We start from the raw sequence: 20137 nt of genomic DNA, 5'->3' as shown, positions 1-20137 counted from the left end.
AAAAAAAAAAAAAAAAAAAAAAAAAAAAAAAAAAAAAAAGTGCTTAGGGTACCTAAGGAAGACATGTTGCCAAACACAGGGCAACAGCCTTGTTGAGAAAACAGAAATGGTTCCTCAGGCAACCACTTAGAAGCTATTACTTCACCCAACTACCTTCTCTGGGTGTAAGTTCTGGTACATGTCTTAACAGCCTCAGTCTCCTAACTGAATACATAGGCCAGCAAGCGGCTGGAGGGAAGAGCAGGAGATAAAGGGGAAGGTGGGACAGGAAGAGGGAAAGGGCACCAAAGGGGATGGTAGGAGGGAGGGAACAGAAGGTGTACTCAGCCCCAAGCTCTACCTAGTCCCGCCCAACCCAGCCACTCTGCATGACTCACCATAGTTCATGGGCATTGGATGGATGGGAGGCATCGGCTGTGGGTAGCCAGCAGGGTGACCGTAGCCAGGCTGGGGGTAGGCGGGGTAGGCAGGGTATCCACCTGGCAGGACAGACGGCTGCCCGTAGCCCCCAGGAGGTGGAGGGCCAGGGTACAGAGGGTTACGGTCCTCATAGGGAGGCGGGGCAGTGGGATTGGACATGGCCACTCAAGGGCTGAGGGCAAACCCCAGCTGCTGAGACCTGCAATAGGAAACAAGCAAGCAGTCATGAGTTTTCTTGACCGCCCACTCCGCCCCTGCTCCTTTTTAGGCTGATGTCTCTAGAGCACACATGCCACTCACTGCCCACAGGCCACCACCCCACTGGGCCAGTCCCCGGCTTTTATAACTTCTCACGGCAGCCTTTATCTGGGGCCTTTCCTTTCCTGTGCTGCTCCCTGCTTTCCGGCCACAGGAGAGTAGGAGTGAGGATTAGTCAAGACACCCTGCATCACTGCTGAGCATCAGAACAACAGATGAGAATGGCAGTTGGGAACTCCCTGTGCTCCTTTAAGGAAACCATGTAGTAGTGGCTTGACATCAGAACCAGGGAAGAAGCTGACCGGCCCCTGGCAGAGCTTCCTGGTGAGTCACAGGGCTGGCCAGCTGGGACCCTCTGGAGGGTCAGCCCAGCCCCCATAACAGCTGGCTGGAACAGCAGGCTTGAGAGCCAGATACAGGGTGGAGCTAGGCTAGAAGCTGAGCAGAAAGGAAGAGGAGGAAAACAAGACTGCCACTGTGCCAGAACTGCCAGGCCCCAGAGGGAGGGGTGGGGCAGGCAGGAGACAGGACTTTCGGGTTCCCAGCACAGAGGTAAGTGGCAGGCTGTGCCTGCTGCTCCCTTCACTAGCCTTGCTGGGGAGTAGTCAGTACCCCCCCAGCTCCATGGAAAGGGGTTCTCTGAAATCTTCCCAGCAGCGACGTCAGGGAGGGTCAAGAAAAGCAAGCTGAGGAGTGCGGGCACAGGATAGATTGCCTCCAACAGGAGAGCCCTGCAGCTTGCTGGGAGCTCCAGAGGCACGGGGAGAGGGGGCACTCTTAGTGCTAGCTCACTTAAGTAAGCATCAAGGCCCAGCATAGTAAGGTCCTAGAATCAGCAGCTAGGAGCACAGCCTGAACAGAGCACCTTGGGGTCTTGGTAGATGTCCTTCGTGTAATGCTGTACTCCCTAGGCCTCCTCTATCAGGTTCTTCATAGCCTGTGGGTCCTCTGAGATGGCAGAGGTGAGAATGGAGACAAGCTAAGGAGCTTATTTCCTTCATAGAATGACTGCCTCCCATGTACATCCTGTGACAGTTGGCCCCTGCCCTACAGGGAAGACTCCCAAATCCAGGTCAGCAGCACCCTCAGAGCTGCTGCAGGAAGCAGGAGAGTCCCAGTTCTCTTTCCAGGGCACCCAGCGCAGCTCAGAAATCAGATAGAGGACCGCCACGTCCTCTCTCAGGACAACAGGAGTTATTCACAAGAGAAAGTGGTCAGGATCAAGTAACAGGCCAGGGCTCTGAGCTGGTCACACTGGGAAAGCTGTTCTCTCTAGAGCAAGAATGTGTCCATCCAGAGAGAAGAAAGCATGAGGGTATGAGAAGTGAGCAAGGCAGGGAAGCATGGGAGTCAGGCAGTGAGCAGGGCACAGCATCTGGGGAATGGGATACCCACAGTGGACAGTGAATCTAAGACCAGCCATTGGAACTGGGTAGCAGAGCTCTGAGGCCATGGAACGACAGAGAAATCACAAGCAAGATACAGGCGGCAGGGTCTTTCCTGTCCCAACCTCTGGAGCAAAGGCTTGTTCCCCTAAACCCTATCCCTCCCCTTCCAGGATGTCCTTCTGAGTCCAAAGAAAGGATGGCATCCTGATGGAAGGAAGCAGAGACGAAGCAGGTTGTCTCTGGTATAGATTTTTGCCTGTCACTTCATTATGGCTTCATCTCAGTAACCCAGAGCTATCTGACACCCACCATTGAGGTGGTAGTGTAGGCTGGTGGCTAAACAGTCCCAAAAAGCCACTGTCAGGAAAGGTCCCAACAATACCACCAAGCCATGATGCCACAATGACCTGGCCTTTCACCTTCACAAGATATATGTGAAATGGGGTGGTTCAGTGACCTCAGGGCTGAATGACACCTCTGAGAGCTGACCATGACCCCCAGAAACAGACAATACAGGGCCTGCCTTTTGCTCAGGAGACAGCTGCCCCTCCCTCTTCCTAAGTGAGGGGCTGCAATGACTCACTGCCTGAGTTGGGGCTCCATGGTCTAGACTAGCTCACCTACTGACTCATGGGCCTCCCTCCCGTCTTCCCTTGCCCTGCCCTGTCATGCTTTCGGTCAGAGGAATTTGCCAGTGGACTTGCTTGGTCCCAATATAGTTCTCTAAGTCCTCAGCCACCCGTTTGACCCAGAGGTATTACTATACATCAGTGTCCTCACCTGGAAGATGGGCCCAGCACCAGTAACAGTGCCTCCCAAGGAACTGTAAAAATTAAAAGAGAGGATACACTGAGGGTGCTCAGTAGCTAAGAGCACCAGCTGCTCTTCCAGAGGATCTGGGTTTGATTCCCAGCACCCACACGGCAGCTCGAAACTGTCTGTAACTCCAGTTCCAGGGGATCTGGCACTCTCACAGACACACATGCAGGGAAAACACCGGTGCTCATAAAATAAAAATAAATAAATTGGGGGAAAACCCACACTGAGCTCTTAGAACAATGTCTAACATTAGACATCTAACAATGGCTAATGTTTTCAGCTGTGAGTTTCCTAACTCCTTATAGTAGCCCAGCAGGTGAGTACTGTTATTACAAACACACGCTTAGGAGAATGTTGGCCATGGACACCTCACTAGGTATAATGAAGTCAAGGCTTATCCCCAAGGCTGACTATGGAGTCCTTGAGTCTCTTATTTGAATAGTCCGTCTATCCCAATCTCTCATCCATCCACCATGGCTTTGGCCTCACCTCCTCCAGTGACAATAGCAGGCTTGCACAGAAATGGATGCCCAACCATTCAGCCTCCACCATGGGCCCCAGTCCCATCCATCAGCACAAGGGAGGAGACGCAAAATGTCACCCACCCACTTAAGACAAGCTGATCCTGCCACAATACAATCCTGGCTGTCTGCCCCTGGATACAGGAGAGTAGAATGCTTGCGTTAGTACCAGCCAGGAAGTAGCCAGCCTCTGCCACACCACTGAGTTAGAGTAAGGACACCTGTCAGACCAGCAAAAACCTCTGGAACCCAGAACCCCCGACTTGGCTTCTAAGCAGGCCCCAGTTCCTCCTGGCCTCCATGAGGACCCTACCACTAAGGCTTAGGTTTAGCATTGCCCTAGGGAAAGTGGCCAGCCATTCTCCTAGCCAGACTGAGGCATGGAGCATAGAGATGAAAAAAGGTAGGAGGAAGGACAAGGACAGGAAAAGAGACCAGGAGACAGAGTACAGGTGAGGCATGAAGTCAGGTCCTCTGGGTTCATCAAAGGCTGTGAGGGCCTCACAGTCTCCAGGGCCTACAAAGAACTGAGCATTTTCCCACGCTGAGAAGGCATCCAGCTTCCCTCTGTGTGAACACCACCTTGTGATCAAAGTGTTCTAGACTTTGTCCCTTCCTGGCAGTTCCATGACTCAGCTTGTACCTCTCTCAGGTAATCCAACCCATCTCATAACAGACCCAGAGCCTCTCCCAGACTCAGTCATGGTGGCCGCAGGAGTGTGCATTGAGCCCAAACAGAAGGAATTGTTTTTGGCCAAGGTTTTCAATGTAGAACCTGGGGAAGTGTTCCCCACTAAACCCTGGGTTGTCTCAGGGAGCAAATGCTGTACCTGGCCCAGTGAGGTCGGACTCTGGCTCTCCAAGGCACATGAAATGCTAAGACTCTGGAATCTGTGGAGAAGGCTGAGCTACTGGAGTTACAAGCAAGAGGGTGTGTGTCAGAGGGAAGGACAGAAAAGAGCAGCTGACTGGTCCAGGCAGTTTGCCCTCCTGACTGCCAGGAACCGATGCCCAGACCAGAACGGAAAGAATTGCTCAGTGTGCATCTCAGGAAACCCCACCCACACCCAGGTCTCCATGCCTAGCTCTTCCCTCCATTCTCCCCAAGAAATCACCTCCCACCCTAGCACAAAGCCACCACACAGAGAAGGAAGCAACCAGGAAGCCAGCATCAGCTTCATACTCTTAGGGCGGCCTGACCTCAGGATTAAGAGGTCAGGTTGAGGGGATCTGAACACTGAGTTGTCATCTGGAACCAGGAAACTTAAGAGCTCCAGCTCTTGACAGGTCCTCTTGGCCAAGAATTTGGAACTTCTGGGCCAGGTATGGTACTTGATGCTTCTAATTCTAGCAGAAGCAAGCGGATCTCTGTGAGTCTCAAGGCCAGCCTGGTCTACACAGCAAGTTCCAGGCCAGCCAGGAAATGATTGTGAGACACTGTCTCGGGGGGGGGGGGGTAGTTTTTTTTTGAAGGAATTTAGGACTTTCCTTACCAGCCAGGCCCAGTATCTGAGGATTCAGCAGGAGAGCCACAGGTGTCAGAACAAACCACTCATTCTCCAGTTCCCTCATTAGTTTCTGTTCATACTGCCATTCCGCTACTTTCCTCCCAGGCTCAGGCCACTCCCACCTCCAGATCCCTCTTTCTGGAGCCACAAAACAGAGGGCTGAGTCCTGGGGGAATATGGAAAGGCTCAGCCCAGCAGCTTCTCTGTCACCCTTATCTCTGAAGACAGAATTATATTATAGGGTTGTAATTTCAGAGATCCCAGCCACATCACCAGTCAGGGTGGCCTTGGTGTGCACATAAAGAAAGAGGACCCTGAACTGGAGGCACACACCTTTAATTCCAGCACGCAGGAGGCAGAGGCAGGTGGATCTCTGAATTTGAGACCAGCTTGGTCTACAGAGTGAGGACAGCCAAAGCTACACAGAGAAACTTTGTCTTGAAACCACTCCCCACACACAAAAAGAAAGAGGAAGGAAGGAAGGAAGGAAGGAAGGAAGGAAGGAAGGAAGGAAGGGAAAGAAAAAGAGGACCAGGTATAGTGGCTCAGGCCTTTAATTCTAGCTCCTGGGAGGCAGAGGTAAGCTTATCTCTGTGAGTGAGAGGCCAGCCTGGTCTACATTGGGAATTCCAGGACAGCCAGAGCTGCATAGTAAGACCCTGTCTCCAATAAAAGAAAAGAAAAAGGGGTGGGGAGAGGAAGCAATTATCAGGACTGCTGCCATTTTTGACACAAAGGCCCTATCTACCCTCCTGTGTTTACCTCTCCTGTATCCAAGTTAGGTGGAGAGGCAAGCAGAAGAACAGGACTATTAATCAGACCACAGTGAGAAAAGAAAAGGAAAAAAGAAAAAGAAGAAGAAGAATACAGACAATAGTGGAAAGTCACAGAGGGGTGGAGGAGGGAGCCACCTAAGAGTGGTAAGGTCAGTACTTAGTAAACAGCTGAGTCAAAGGCACCAAGGTATTTGTGATGCTCACAAAAGATCACTCAGCCAATAAAAATGCTAAATTTGAGAGCCAGGAAGTGTGTGGGACACACCTGTAATGCTAGCACTCAGGAGGCTGAAGCAGGATTACTTCAAGTTCAAAGACAGCCCGAGCTACACGCTGAGCACCAGGCCAGCCAGGGCTACAGGGCAAGGGCCTGTCTCAAAACAAATAGTTGAAATTTGTGAGGGGAAGCCAGTTGTGGTGGTGCACACCTGTTATCCCAGCACTCAGGGAAGCAGAGGCAGGTGGATCTCTGTGATTTTGAGTCCAGGACAGACAAGGCTGCACAGAGAAATTTGTCTAAAAAAAAAAAAAAGAGAGAGAGAGAGAAAGAAAGAGGGAAAGAAAAGGAAGGGAGAGAGAGAGAGAGAGAGAGAGAGAGAGAAAGAAAGAAAGAAAGAAAGAAAGAAAGAAAGAAAGAAAGAAAGAAAGAAAGAAAGAAAGAAAAGAAAAGAAATAGGTTTGCAGGGGAATGGGGTTTAGGACTTAAGCGCCCAAGGAAGGCAAACAGCAGAGACGGGTGTAAACTTGATGGCTGATTTTGGGTGCTTGTCTGCCAGGGAAGACACAAGGCACCCTCACCTGGTGAGGGCAGCACAGGGCTGACGGAGAGGTTGTGCAGTGGATGTGGATTCTTTTTCCACCTTCGCCTAAGTCTCCAGTGTAGGAGCAGGGACCTAACTCCTGTCCTGGCATTGGTACTGACTGACTCCAGTGCATGAACTGGGGAAGGTCACTTCCCACTTCCAGACTCTATTTTTACATCTGTTAGAGGGTATACCCTGGGCTGAAAGATCAAAATCCGCTGCAGCCTTGCCAATTTGTTTCCGTATAAACATGCTAATAGAACAGAAAACGTCAGAGCAGAATGACATACACTCCCATCCCACATTTACACACTGGATGCCTCTAGTAATGTGTAGGATACATACAGAGACAGAGGCACAAGGCATGTTCTAGGCAAGAGGGTGGCCATTTAACTCTTACTCTCTCCTAAGATGTTCCCATAAGGCTCCATCTCTTTACAGCCCGTGTGATGTTCAGTGACCCCGACCACCTGTTTATTACACGGGGACCCAATCCTAAGAAAAACCTAAGTCCCTGCCCATCTCCTACAACCCTGTTCTCCCACCAGCCTGCACCTCCTAACAGCTGCACTAAGAACCAGGCAGCAGGTCTAGGTGATCAGCAGGTAAAAGCACTTGCTGCCAAGACCGACAGCCTGAGTTAGATTCCCTAGGACCCACCTTGTAAAAGGAGGGGACCAACTGCCACAAGTTGTCCTCTGACCTTCACATACATGCACTCCCCCTTGCCCACAAATAAGTAACTATAAGTTTTTAAAAAGAACCACGCTTGAGCAGGGCATGGTGGTGTACACCTGTAATCCGAGCACTGGGTCGGCTGAAGCAGAAAGATCACAAGTTCAAGACTATAGCCACAAAGTTCAAGGGTAGGGCCACAAGAGCCTGTGGGTGGGGGACAGACATGCCCTCATTTTCAGGGAGTCAGCTGAGTGCCAGGATCCTCTGGAGGGTCCTCATGAACCCTTAGCTCCATCTGCTACTGGAACCTCCATGATGGGATTTATTGCATGGCATGAAGGAAATCTTCCAGGCAGCACAGAACCAGGAAATAGCATCCCTAAACATCAACCCCATGTCACAGGAAGTGTACTGATCACTTTACGGAAGGGAGTCCCTCCTTCCTCCCTAACCGATGCATTATGTCCACGACAAGTAGAAGCCTGTGGACTTCTGCATCTTGTTCCTACTTCAAAACAAGTCCCAGGCGGGCATGGTGGCACATGTCTTTAATCACAGCACTTGGGAGGTGGAGACAGGCAGATCTTAGTGAGTTTGAGGCCTTCCTGGTCTACAAAGAGAGACCAGAACAGCCAGACAACAAGAGAAACCCTGTCTGGAAAAACCAAACCAACCAAACAACAACAAAAAACTAAAGTCTCAGGTTTTAGCCTAGACTCCCAAAGTCTTAGGTTAGGGCTGGAAGATTCTGTCAAGGTCAGCTCTTCTCCAGCATTCCCAAGAGAACTGAAGGCACTCCGAAGATCTGTATGTCCCTTCAGTGTGGCTGGTTGAGACAAGGTCTCGCTCTGGAGCCCAGGCTGGCTTCAGACCTGCAGCCAGGCTTGCAATCCTCCTTTAGCCTTAGTCTTCTGAGCAGAAGAATGAGGTGCCGTGCCCAATGTTGTTACTGTTTTGGGAGGCAGGGCCTTGCCCTGTAGCCCGGGCTGGTCTGAAGCCCACCACTCTTGCCTCAGTGCCTGGCATGAAAGGTGTGAACCACCACACATTCAGTCCTGGTGCTTCTACTCTTTCTTAAGGGCCATGGTGAGAGGTCTTGGAGTTGGAGGTGCTCTGCTGTAGATGGCTTCTATCCGGGGTTCCCCGATTCTTAGGGAGGAAGATGAGCCAAAGTGCCCATTACCCTAGCCCATGACATGAGCTGTTAGTGCTTGCCTGCTAACCTGTCATTACCTCTCTGATCTGCCCAGTTTTACACAAGCAGCCCTGAAGTCAGACAGGAAATCAGGGCCCTTGAAGCAATGGTCTCATTTCCCTTGAAACTATAAGCCGGCCATGTGCCCACGACTGGAGAGTAAGGAGAAGCAGCAAGTGAAGTGGAGAGAAGTACGGTGGCCTCTTTGTGGCAGACAAGGCAGCCCAGACAAGCACCTGAAGTACGGTGGCCTCTTTGTGGCAGACAAGGCAGCCCAGACAAGCACCTGGCTTGCCCTGCCACCACTGGCCAGGCCAAAGGCACTGGCTTGGAAACCAAAGCTCACCACTGAGATAAATATTTCAGAGTCCCAGAGAACCAGACACCTGACAGACCTTCCATGACAGCTCTCCCCCACTTATCCGGTGTTTAGGGTGCTCAGGTTGACCCCAGCCTCATGGATAACACCCACAGGCCACAGTGGCAGGGGAAGGAGGTCCCCTGGGGTGGGACCTGGAGAAGACAGTTCAGGTTCTAGCTGGCAAAGAGATGTCTCTCCCTCTTGTCCTGGCTCCTTCCCAGTCCTCCAGGACCTGCTTTCCCTTTTCCCATTTCCCTATTTTGTTTTTATTTTCACTCTGACCTAAAGAGGTCATGGGTGTCAGGCATGACAGATTCCACTTGTAATACTCCCAGTACTTGGGAATCTGAGGCAGGTGTATCGCAACAAGTTCAAGGCTGGACTGGGCTACTGAGTGAAACTGTCTCAAAAATAAGAAAAAAGTTCTACTTTTTACCTACTTTCTGGTAGGCTCCTGAACCACAGGAAAGGTTATGAGTAGGAATGGCGCTTCTCTAGACCTAAGGGCTGACCCACTGGCTTCCACCCTAATCACTGTGCCAGGACTTCCTCCTCCCACCCCACCCCCACTTAGATAGATCCTCGTCTTCACCTGTCTGTACCCAGCCTGGAGGCGCCAGGACACGCAGGGGCAGCCCCGGGTAGGTGCCAGGACAGACGCCAGGACAGGCAGGGGCAGCCCTGGGTAGGTGCCAGGACAGACGCCAGGACAGGCAGGGGCAGCCCCCGGTAAGTGCCAGGCCCTGGCTGGCTCCCTACCTCCCACTCCCCACCAGCTGAGGACCATGACAGCCTCCATCTCACTTGCAGCGGGCCACTCTGGGGCCCCAGAGTCCGGGAGACGTCCTGCGACCGACAGGCCACTCAGCCACTGAGAGGGGCACCGTCCAAGATGCTGGTTAGCTCGCGGGTGCGCAACGAACGGGGCTGCGCCATATGCCGGGCCATATGCCCTGCCTAGGCGCTCAGGGAAAGCGAAACTCGCAATGGCTGGAGGAAAGGACCCCACTCTGGCTCCTGCTCACGAACGCAGCCGAGCCGCCAGCCGCGCGCGCCAGAAAAGTTTCGGCTCCCGGGCGCAGCGCCGCCCCAGTCCGATCCCAGTATCCGCCGGCCCCGGTCCCCACCTCCGCCGGCCGCAGCCCCCTCACTTGCCTGCGCCGTTCCGGGCCGGGATATCCACCTGGGCCTCAGAGCGCTGGGAGTCCTGGGCTGGGCCGGGCCGGGCTGGGGCTCCGCGCCCCGCCCCATCTCTCTCCGCGTCCCAGTGGGGAGGAGCCGCCGGACCTCGAGGCCGCCGGAGAGCTCTGGGGTCTGCCCCAGGCCCCAACCACGAGCCAGAGGTGGGTGGTTCACATTTAAAGGAAGCATCGCTGGCTCGCGGGTGAGAACCAACCCCAAACTTATTGAAAAAATAACTTATTTTCACCAATTCCAGACTCCACCCCAGGAGGAAGCAAGGGTAAGGTGTCATCAGCGTCAGTACACCAGCGCTTTGCCCTAGGGGCTTTAGAGTCCTGTAGTCTTAAAAGTTGTGTTTATTGTTTTTTATTGTCTCCTTTTTTAATTCTGGGGGAAAGGGCGATCTCGCTGTATACCTCAGGGTGCCCTCCAGCGCTCTGGCACCCTACCTCAGCCATAGCAATTACTGACCCTGGTTTTAGTTAAATTTCACTGATTTTTTTTTTCTCTCTCCCTCTCTCACTAACTTCAGTACAGCTTTAGGTTAGGCGCACAGCTCAGTGAGACACCAGCTGGTTCATGCCCATCACAGCAAAAACAAACATCAACAAGAGTAGTTTCCGGGGTTCACAATATTGCATCACACGACTGTGTTATATTTACATCGATTTCATTCTATCTAATCATTCTTATGTCGTTAAAAAAACAAAACAAAAAACAAAAATACCTGTGATGAATCTCAGACAGGTCTGTGCTTTTAAGATAAATGCCCTTTCCAAGTTAAAAACTTAAAATATACAAACATAGGCATGAGACTCCGAAGCTCTGCTTGGAACCAGTCGTGTGTCACTTACGTTAGGGAATTTCAATGTTGGGAAGTAAAACTAAAATAACTGTTACCTCAGGTGGTTAAGAGGAGCTAAATATGTGCCCTGGGGTCAGGGAACACCAATTTAGGTTATCCAAAATTTTGTGTTCCAACATGGTAACATTTGATGAAGTGGGTTTTGTTGTTTGTTTTTTTTTTTTTGTGGGGGGGGGTGTTGTGATTTGGTTTGGTTTTTGTCCTAAGGGTCTCACCATGTGAGTCCAGTTGGCTTGGAATTTAATTTGTAGACCAGGCTACCCTGGAGCTCACAGAGACCTGCCTACCTCTGCCTCTTGAGTGATGGGATTAAAGGTATGCACAATCACACTAAGTTTGATGACGTTTTTAAACTGGCAAAACACTCCCCACCAAAAAAAAAAAAAAGTCATAAGTCAAAGCACTTTTTAAGTACTTTGTTGGAAAAACTGAGCAGGCCTTTACCACAAAATGTAGGCATCTCAGCTATAGGACTCAGAGGCTGTCTGATGACACTTAGGCTTTGGGTTGGTATAAAGGTCTCTTCTGTTAGTCACTGGGCATTAGGTTAGACACAGAAGTAGGCAAGGAATGGCTATTTAGGGGGCTGAAGATAACTCAAGATAAACTGTAATTAGGCTCTGGACTGGCAAACATTCCAGCCTCTACGCAGTTGTTGAAGTTCTAATCAGTTAATTGGCCTTCTCAAAGGTTCAGGTGAACACGCAATTTCTTTCTAGGAACTTTCATTCAGCAGATGTAGAAGCAGAGGATTGGGTTTATCATCAGCTACACAACAAGTCTGAGGCCAGCCAGGGCTCTAGAGACCCCCACCTCAAAACAAAATGATTAGGTCTGTGGGCCCACCATCACATATCTGGTCCCTGTGCGACCTCATCCTGGGCTGTACCGCTATACTTCACAAAGGTGTGGTCTTAGGCTCACGTGGCAGTGTATGCTTTGCTATTGCTGGACTGGGGACGTAGCTCTATTTCCCCACCCCTTATCACTCATGAAAAATTCAGCAGAAGCCAGGCTGAGTGACACATACCTAAAATCCCTCTACTCAGAAGGCTGAGGCAGGAGTATCTGAGGTCAGTCCAGGTCTCAAGGTGAGAATCAGCCTCAAGGGGGTTGGCAGGGTGGCTCTGTGGCTAAAGGCACTTACCACCAACCCTGACTACTTGAGATCAGTCTCTAAACCTGTATATCTGAAGGAGAGAACAGCCTCTGCAAATTGTCTGTGGCAACATACACACATTAAATTAATCAGTTATTTAATAAGATTTTAAAAGTTTTTTTTTTTTTTTTTTTAAGTTCAGTTGGCCAGGTGTGGTGGTGTATGCCTTTAATTCCAACATTCAGAAGGCAGAGACAGGTGAATCTTTGTGAATCTGAGGCGAGTCTGGTCTACATAGCAAGTACTGGGCCAGCCAGGGCTACATGGTGAGAAAAGAAAGAGAGAGAGAGAGAGAGAGAGAGAGAAAGAAAGAAAGAAAGAAAGAAAGAAAGAAAGAAAGAAAGAAGAAAGAAAGAAAGAAAGAAGAAAAAAGAAAGAAAGAAAGAATTCAGTAGCAGTTCCATTTTATATGGAGCAGCTGCCTGAGTTGTGTGGTTCCAAAGTCCACTTTCTGCTAAGCACAAAGGCTGCTGGGTAGAATACCCGATGTTTAAAGTGCTTATCTTGTGCTAATAGCCGCAAATCAACATCACCTCTAAATGTTTTTCATGGCTTATTAACACTTTCCCCTTGATTTTTTTTTTTTTTGGGGGGGGGGGGTTCCTCTTTTTTTTTTGTCTGAGACATGACCTCACTATGGAACCCTGGCTGTCCTGTAACTCACTATATAGACAAGCCTGGCCTTGAACTCACAGAGATCCACCTGCCTCTGCCTCCCAAGTACTGGGATTAAAGGCACACAACACCACGACTGGCAACTCTCCTTTTTGAAACTGTTTACAGTTACATGTACTTATTTTGTGTGTGGTTGTGCACATGTGTGGGTGGCTGCTTGCCATATGACACCTCCACTGGCTTCAAGGAGTCGAAGGCTTCCAGCCTTCCAAGTGTTGAGTGCATGTCACCACATCAGGCTCACTTTCACTTTTCGGATTGACAGGGATTACAATGAGAAAGCACAGATAGAAACTGAGTCAGACAGAGGCCAAGCACTCCGGAGCAACTCTAGGCAATCCTACTCCAATTCTTATATCTCCTGGCATGTGTCACCCTCGCCAAGAGCAACACAAGAGCTTGCTAGGTAGGCGAGGCTACCTAGCCAGCTAGCCCCAAGGAGACCTTCCCAGGACTGGGATTCAATCCAGACCCTCTTGCTTTCAGAGCAAGCACTTCACCCTCTGTGCCATCTCCCCTCCCTGGAGTGTCAACTTTACTAACACATCCAAGAGCCTAGTAGGTAAAGCGCTTCCTGCACAAGCGTGAAAACCTGAGTTTGGATCAGCAGCACCCACATGAAAGCCAGATGTAGCGGCACATTCCTGTAACTGCATTGCTGGATATGTGGAGACAGGCCAAAACAGGTCTCAAACAAAAAAGTGTGTGTGTGTGTGTGTGTGTGTGTGTGTGTGTGTGGAGTTATCAGAGGAAGAAGCTGGATATCAACCCACAGGTAAGTAGACCCACCCCAGCACACACAATACAACTGACTGACACACACACACACATACACCACTCACACATGCAGAATGTATATTTATTTGTATAGCAAGGTATAACGTAAATGGAAATTAATAGGAGGACTGGGTTAGCTCCATGGACAACCCCAACCCTTCAGTGTACTCTTAGGTCACACTGCATATAGACCTCCTTTTAGGACTTCTCCTCCCCCCCAAAAAAGAATTCACCAGAGAAAGCACTGTTCTGTTGCTCAATTTTGGTCTCTCCGTTGCTCCTGGGATAGAATCCTAGGTGAGTTTTGCAGCCTGCAAGCAGCACCTTTAATCCCAGCACCCAGGAGGCAGGGACAGGTGGATCTCACTCTGTGAGTTCAAGGCCAACCTGATCTGCATAGAGTTCCAGGACAGCCAAGGTAGACAGAGAGAGATCCTGTCTAATACCTAACACTAGCCACAGCTACATAAGGAAACCAGTGGGGCTTTGACTGTACCCTGCCAGCTTTGAAAAAGCAAGACTCATGGTTAAACACTATTGGTGAGCAGCTAGGTGACCCACATCTGTAAATCCCAGCATAGGGGCAGAGAAGTCTAGGAGTTTAAGGTCATCCTACGCTACATAGCCAGTTCAAGCCTAGACTGGGCTACCTAGCAGACTGTCTCAAACAAAGAAACAAAGACTCAAAAATAACAAGTAATTCTATTTGGCATAAGTATGCCCCCATTGTCTCAGGTAATATTTTGGAACACTTACACTAAAAATAGTATTCGTTGTTTATCTGGAATTCAAACTCACCCTGGTGTCTAGCATTTCTTTGACAATCCCACAATCCTACTTGAACAGAAAGGCAAGTCAGGAAGGGGTGGAGAGTGAGAGATACCAGGCTGAAGTTTATTTCCTGATGGTATGACGGGGAGGGGAGGAGGGAAGGAAAGAAAAAGAAGAAAAATGTTTATTGAGCAATTATTCTGTTCCAGGCAGTGTTGTAGGGTTTGGATATCAAGTGACAGTTTAGGTGAAAATGAACACATCGGAGCAAGGAAACAACAGGCATTTATGTCAAAACTATTTGATAGAAGTAATTCCATCTTGAACAAAAAAGAAAAATCCTCTTAATAAATTATTGGATTTTGCTGCCCATGGTGGTGAATGCCTTTAAAGCTTGTACTCAGGAAGCAGAGACAGGTGGATCTCTATCAGTTTGAGGCTAGCCTAGTCTACAGGACAAGGTTTCAGGACAACCAAGACTACATGGTATGACCTTGTCTCAAAAACAAGACAAATTAGGTTTCATTGAATTTAAAATATAAGATGCATTGATTGTAAGTTGGAAGTTAACATTATTGGGCTGGAGAGATGGCTCAGTGGTTAAGAGCACTGTCTGTTCTTCCAGAGGTGCTGAGTTCAATTCCAGGAACCACATGGTGGCTCTTAACCATCTATCCTGGAGTCTGATGCCTCTTCTGGCATGCAGGTGTACATGCAGTCAGAGCACTCATATACATAAAATAAATAAATCTTTAAAAAAGAAAAACCCTAAAACAAACAAACAAAAAACATTCTTGCATGCTTGGGAAGCAGAGACAGGCAGATCTCTATTCGTTCAAGGCCAACATGGTCTACATATTGAGCTTCCAGACAATTAGAGCTACATAATAGAGAGATCCTGTTTCAAAAAAGAACCACAAAAATTAACATTGTTAATAAACATTATTAGCACTTTTCTAAAGAAATAGGTAACTGCACACAGTGGTAATCCCAAACACTAGGGATGCTGAGGCAGGAGGATCAGGAGTTCAAAGCCAGCCTGAGCTACTGAGACTGAAGAAGGAAAGACAGAGAATGTGTCTGAGCTGGCAGAGTACCTACCTACCCAGCACACAGGAAGCCCTAGGCCCTGACCCCAGCACAGCACTGGGAAAGGGGGGCAAGAGAATCCATGACTCAAGCTCGTCCTTGGCTAGTAAGTTCTGGATCAGTGTGCGCTCCACAAGACCATGTCTCCAAACCCGGGAGGGGAGAAAAAAAGGGAAGGAGGGAGGGAAGTAGAGCAAGAGGGAGAGAGAGAGGAGAAAGGAAGGAAGTAGGAGAATGTGAGGGAGAGAGGGAATAGGGACCGGGAAGACTGGAGAGTTTCCTCATGGGAGGGAGTGGTTTTTGATTTTTTTTTTTTTGTCCCAGTCTTAGCCTACAGGGCTGTCCGGCCTAGCTCCTCTCTAGAAATGGATCTGATCTTATCATACCACTTTTTCCACCTCTGGTTACTCGAAGCCTGAGGTGATTCCATTTATGCAAAAGGCATTACAAACAGTCCTTTGTAACCCAGATCTAACTGGAAATGAGTTATGAAATGAGGAAGCTGAACCTGTCAGGCATCCATCAAGGCACAGCCAGAACCCGGTCCATCTCTGACCATTGGAATTATCTAAGGTGCTTGTGGAAAACGAAATATGCATCCCCTGGGGGATGCTTCCCTCCAGACTGAAAGCCAGCTGTAAACTGGCGCCCAGGGGGAGTCACTAGCTAACTCCAAGTTATAATCACTTACAGCTGTGGGTGGGGCCCTGGGGACAGTCCTTAACTACGCTGAGCCTTGGTGGCTTCATCCTTACAAAGGAAGGTAATAATAGAATGTGTTTGTAAGGATTAAAAATAGTAGTTGTCAAGTGCTTGGGGCAAAGTTGAAAAGTCCCTTGTTACAGGAAGGTCTGGAGCCAGTAGCCCAGTGACTCAGAGGTGAATCTGAACTCAGCCTGGTGTTTCAGTACAGAACAGGGCCTGTTAGGATGAATCTGTCCAGGCAAGGACGCTCAGCAGAATCACACTGGACCCTCGATTCCACCCTTCCCAATGCCACCTCATATCGTGGCCTCTTGAGACATCAGGCCTGTTTGGAGTGCTCAACATCTGGTTTCCCCACCTCACCTCACACCCCAATCTCCTGCCCCTATGCTGTGGATCAACTTCCTCCATCTTTTGCTTCTCCCCTACCTCAGCCTCCCAATCAGGAAGCTCCCTTCAACATTCTCTGCATATATCTGAGGAGAATAGAGCCAACCTTCACTTGCTTCTCACCCCGGCCCTGTGGGTAGCTACTGCAGGCCTCATTTACCAGGCCCATACTGTGTTCCAAGTGTCCCAAATTCCTACCATGGTCTCCCCGCTTTCCAGCTCTACAGGCATGCCTCTAATAATTCTATGACCACGTCAGGCTCAGTGACATGCTGATCTTAGCACATGGCCCCTTTCCCCAGTGCTGGGGATTGAAGCCAGGGATTAAAGCTGGGGTCTCACATATGCTAGGCAAGTGTTCTACTGTGCAGCTGTACCATGACCTCACCGCCTCTTCCTTGTCCCTCAAAAAATAATTTAATCTGTAATTAGATAAAAATGGAACAAAATTTGGTTTTACACTAACTGCACTTCAAGTCTCAGTAGTCGAAAGTGGTTAGTGGCCACCATACAGGACAGCTCCTCAGGGCCAGGGTATAGGTCATAGTTCATCGTTGTCCTCACTCCAAGGTGCCTAGCCAAAGAAAGGCCTGAACCAGTTGTTTTTAGTTTTTGAGACAGGATCTCCCGTAGCCTAGGCTGGCCTTGTTCACACTTTACAGCCTAAGGTAGCCTTAAATTCTTCATCCTCCTTCTTCCACCTCCCAAGTGCTAGGATTACAAGCATCAGCTCTACACTAGTTTGCCTCCCCCTCCCCCCATTGACATTGAGGCAATAGAAAGACACAGTCAGATTCAGGCATGACCACTAGATGGCATGGTCCAGCTATCGATGCTTGACAAGACACCAACAACTTTGGAGAGAAGAAAGTGGAAGAACATTAGCTCAGTGCCTTCCATGCTGTGTCCAAAATCAATTAGAGGATCCCAGCCAGAACTAACAAATACAACAAAACAGACTAAATAAAGTTTAACTTCATTTCCAGCTTGTTTATTATGTATGTCTAGCGTGCGGATCTAGGTGTGAAATGTAATTTTCCCCCTTCAATCTAAGCTTTATCAGAGCATCATATAGGGAGGAGAACCACATTAAAAGGCTACCAAGGGCCACCAGGTAAAGGGCTTGCTGTCAAACCTTGACCAAAGTTTGATCCCTGGGAGCCACATGGTAGGTAGAAGGAGAAAACTGACTCACACAAGCTGTCCTCTGACCTCCATGTGCACTGTGGCACATGGACACATGTGCAACACACAAACACACACATAGGCACGCACACAAACATAGTTTTTTCCCTTTTTAAAAAATTAGTTCTCTGAGAGTTTCATACAACATACTTTGATCATTTTTAGCCACTCCAACTCCTCCCAGATTCTTCCCACTTACCTACCCAAATAATTTTATTTCTTTTTTTTTTTTTAACCTAACAAGTCCAATTTGTGCTGCTCATATCTCTTAGTTACACAGCCTTCCATGCATCAAAGAGTGTGGTCAGTCTACTAGAGGCTACATTCTTAAAGAAACCTGACTCGCTCTCTCAGCTGCTATCAACTGCTCCTCAGCCGTGGGTGGAATTCCATACCCACCTCCCTTCTCCAGGCTGGATTTTGTCTAGCTTCAATTAATTAATTTTTAAATTAAAACTACTGGGGGGTAGTAGAGGGAGGGTAGCCTGTAAAATGTATGTTATTGAGACCCATGGCCAAAAGTTTGAAAGTCACTGTGATGTGTTACCTGTAGGAGAGGCATTGAAGCCATGTGATGGGTTTGTGAAACCTTGTTCCATTTCTTCCCTGCATTTCCTGTTTGTTTAAAAAAATAAAAATAAACACCACAGCCAAAAGCAGCTTGGGAAGGAAAGGGAAGTCAGGGCAGGAACCTGGCTGAGAACTGGAGCAGAGACCAGAGAATTCTGCTTACTAGCTAGCTATCATCCTCAGAGAGATCATAGCTCAGAAACGTCAGCTAGCTTTCTCACACAGCCCAGGCCCACCTGCCTAGGGATGGTGCCGCCTGCGGTGGGCTGGGCCTTCCCACGTTAATGAGCAATTAAGAAAATGCCCCTCAGACATGCCCACAAGATGGGCCCCCGATGGAGGCAATACCTCAGTGGAGGCTCCTTCTTCCCAGGTGTGTCAAGTTGACAACCAAGATTAGCTTCAGTTTGTGACTGTGTTTGTGTTATTTTTTGATAAAGTCCCACTAACTTGCCCAAAGGGGCCTTGAACTCATCTCTAGGCCACATAGGCCTTGAACTTGCAGTCCTCCTGCCTCAGCTACCCTAGAAGCTAGGATCATAGACCTTTGTCACCAAGTTGTGACTTCTCACTGTTTTTAGATGCTTTAAATTCTGGGGTAAAGGGGGAGATGTTCAACCTAATAGCAGTACATAGTAATGTATAACATGAGAGTCTATGGCAGAAGGATTGCCAAAAGCTTGAAACTGACCTGAACTTCTAGTGAGATCCTGTCATTGGAATAATTTCTCCACTGGGTATGGTAACACACACCTTTAAGTCAGCACTAAGGAGGGAGAGGCAGGAGAATCTCTGTAAATTTGGAAGTCAGCTTGATTTACTAATCAAATTTTAGGTCAACCAGGGCTACTAGTAGTAAGCCCTATTTCTAGGGAGGAAAAAAATCTCCATAATAAAGATTTAATTTTAACAGGTTGTTGGTGGCACATACCTTTAATCTGAGCACTCAGGAGGCAGAGTCAGGCAGATCTCTGAGAGTTCGAAGCCAGTCTGGTCTACAGAGCTAGTTCCAGGATAGCCAGGGCCACACAGAGAAAAACCCTGTCTGAAAAACAAAAAGAAAAGTTAAGTTTAGGGCCTGGAGAGATGGCTCAGCGATTAAGGGCACTGGCTGCTCTTCCAAAGGTCCTGAGTTCAATTCCCAGCAACCACATGGTGGCTCACAACCATCTGTAATGGGATCTGATGCTGTGTTCTGTCATGCACATGTACATGCAGCTAAAGCTCTCATATACATAAATATATTTCTTAAAAAGTTAATTTTAAATGAAACAGAAGGGGCTGGAGAGATGGCTCAGGGATTAAGAGCACTGTCTGCTCTTCCAGAAGTCTGGAGTTCAATTCCCAGCAACCACATGGTGGCTCTCAATCATCTATATAGAATCTGATGCCCTCTTCTGGCATGCAGGTGTACATGCAGATAGAGTGCTCATCTACATAAAATTAAAAAAATAAATCTTAAAAAAAAAAAAATAAATAAACATACCCAAAGAGAAGGGACCCCATCTAAATGGGCTTCTCAGAGGAAGCATTGGCAATAATACAGCATGTAAGGGATCCTGAGCCTGGAGGAAAACTGTGTGTGGGCGGGGGGAGGGGGGGCAGGGATCTCCGTGGGTTCACACTTCAACAAAAGTGAGCATGTGGTCCCCACTCTTGAAGGTGATAGTGAGGGAACAGAATGTGTATGGGTGACCAAGATAACCTCGAAGCTGCACTAGAGTGTTCCAGAAACTTCAAAGAGAAGGTCAGGCCCCAGGCATGGCCTGAGGAGACTTGGGAGGTAGCGAGGGCCAGGTCTCTGAACCTCATGGATCTCCTTAGGGACAGGTCTTAATGGGGGGGACATAAACACGGGCCTAAATCAGGAAAAGCCACTCTAAACTGTGAGTATGGATTAGGGGGCTAGAGCCTGAGAGCAAGAAATCCAGGAGCTGAGTCAGTCAGAGGCCCAAAGGCAGTGGATCCAGCCCACACTCTGAAGAGCCAAAACATGCCCACTGCCCCTGCCAGCCTCGTTCCTCTCATCCATTTGTCTCACA

The 20137-nt window shown here is 48.9% G+C and overlaps 2 protein-coding genes across 3 annotated transcripts in view; one reads left to right on the top strand and one right to left on the bottom strand.

Moving 5' to 3' along the window:
* Positions 1-9978, bottom strand: part of Tmbim1 (transmembrane BAX inhibitor motif containing 1) — a 16640-nt gene extending 6662 nt beyond the window's left edge. Inside the window, exons 1-2 of one of the 2 annotated variants that reach the window (XM_055616526.1) lie at positions 9883-9978; positions 378-619 (exon numbers count right to left, since the gene is read on the bottom strand). In XM_055616526.1, the coding sequence (XP_055472501.1) occupies positions 378-579 (202 nt within the window). In that variant the 5' untranslated portion in view covers positions 580-619; positions 9883-9978. Of the gene's footprint in view, positions 1-377; positions 620-9531; positions 9715-9882 lie in introns of those variants that run through there. The other variant, XM_055616527.1, reaches the window with a different exon arrangement.
* Positions 1-20137, top strand: part of Pnkd (PNKD metallo-beta-lactamase domain containing) — a 69073-nt gene that overhangs the window by 9843 nt on the left and 39093 nt on the right. The gene's annotated exons all lie outside the window — the stretch shown is intronic.

This window comes from Psammomys obesus, unplaced genomic scaffold, assembly GCF_907164565.1.
Source record: "Psammomys obesus unplaced genomic scaffold, mPsaObe1.curated_primary_1811, whole genome shotgun sequence".
NCBI classification, from domain to species: Eukaryota; Metazoa; Chordata; class Mammalia; order Rodentia; family Muridae; genus Psammomys; species Psammomys obesus.
The sequence above is the reverse complement of the archived record's forward strand: the minus strand, read 5'-3'. Positions and strand labels throughout refer to the sequence as shown.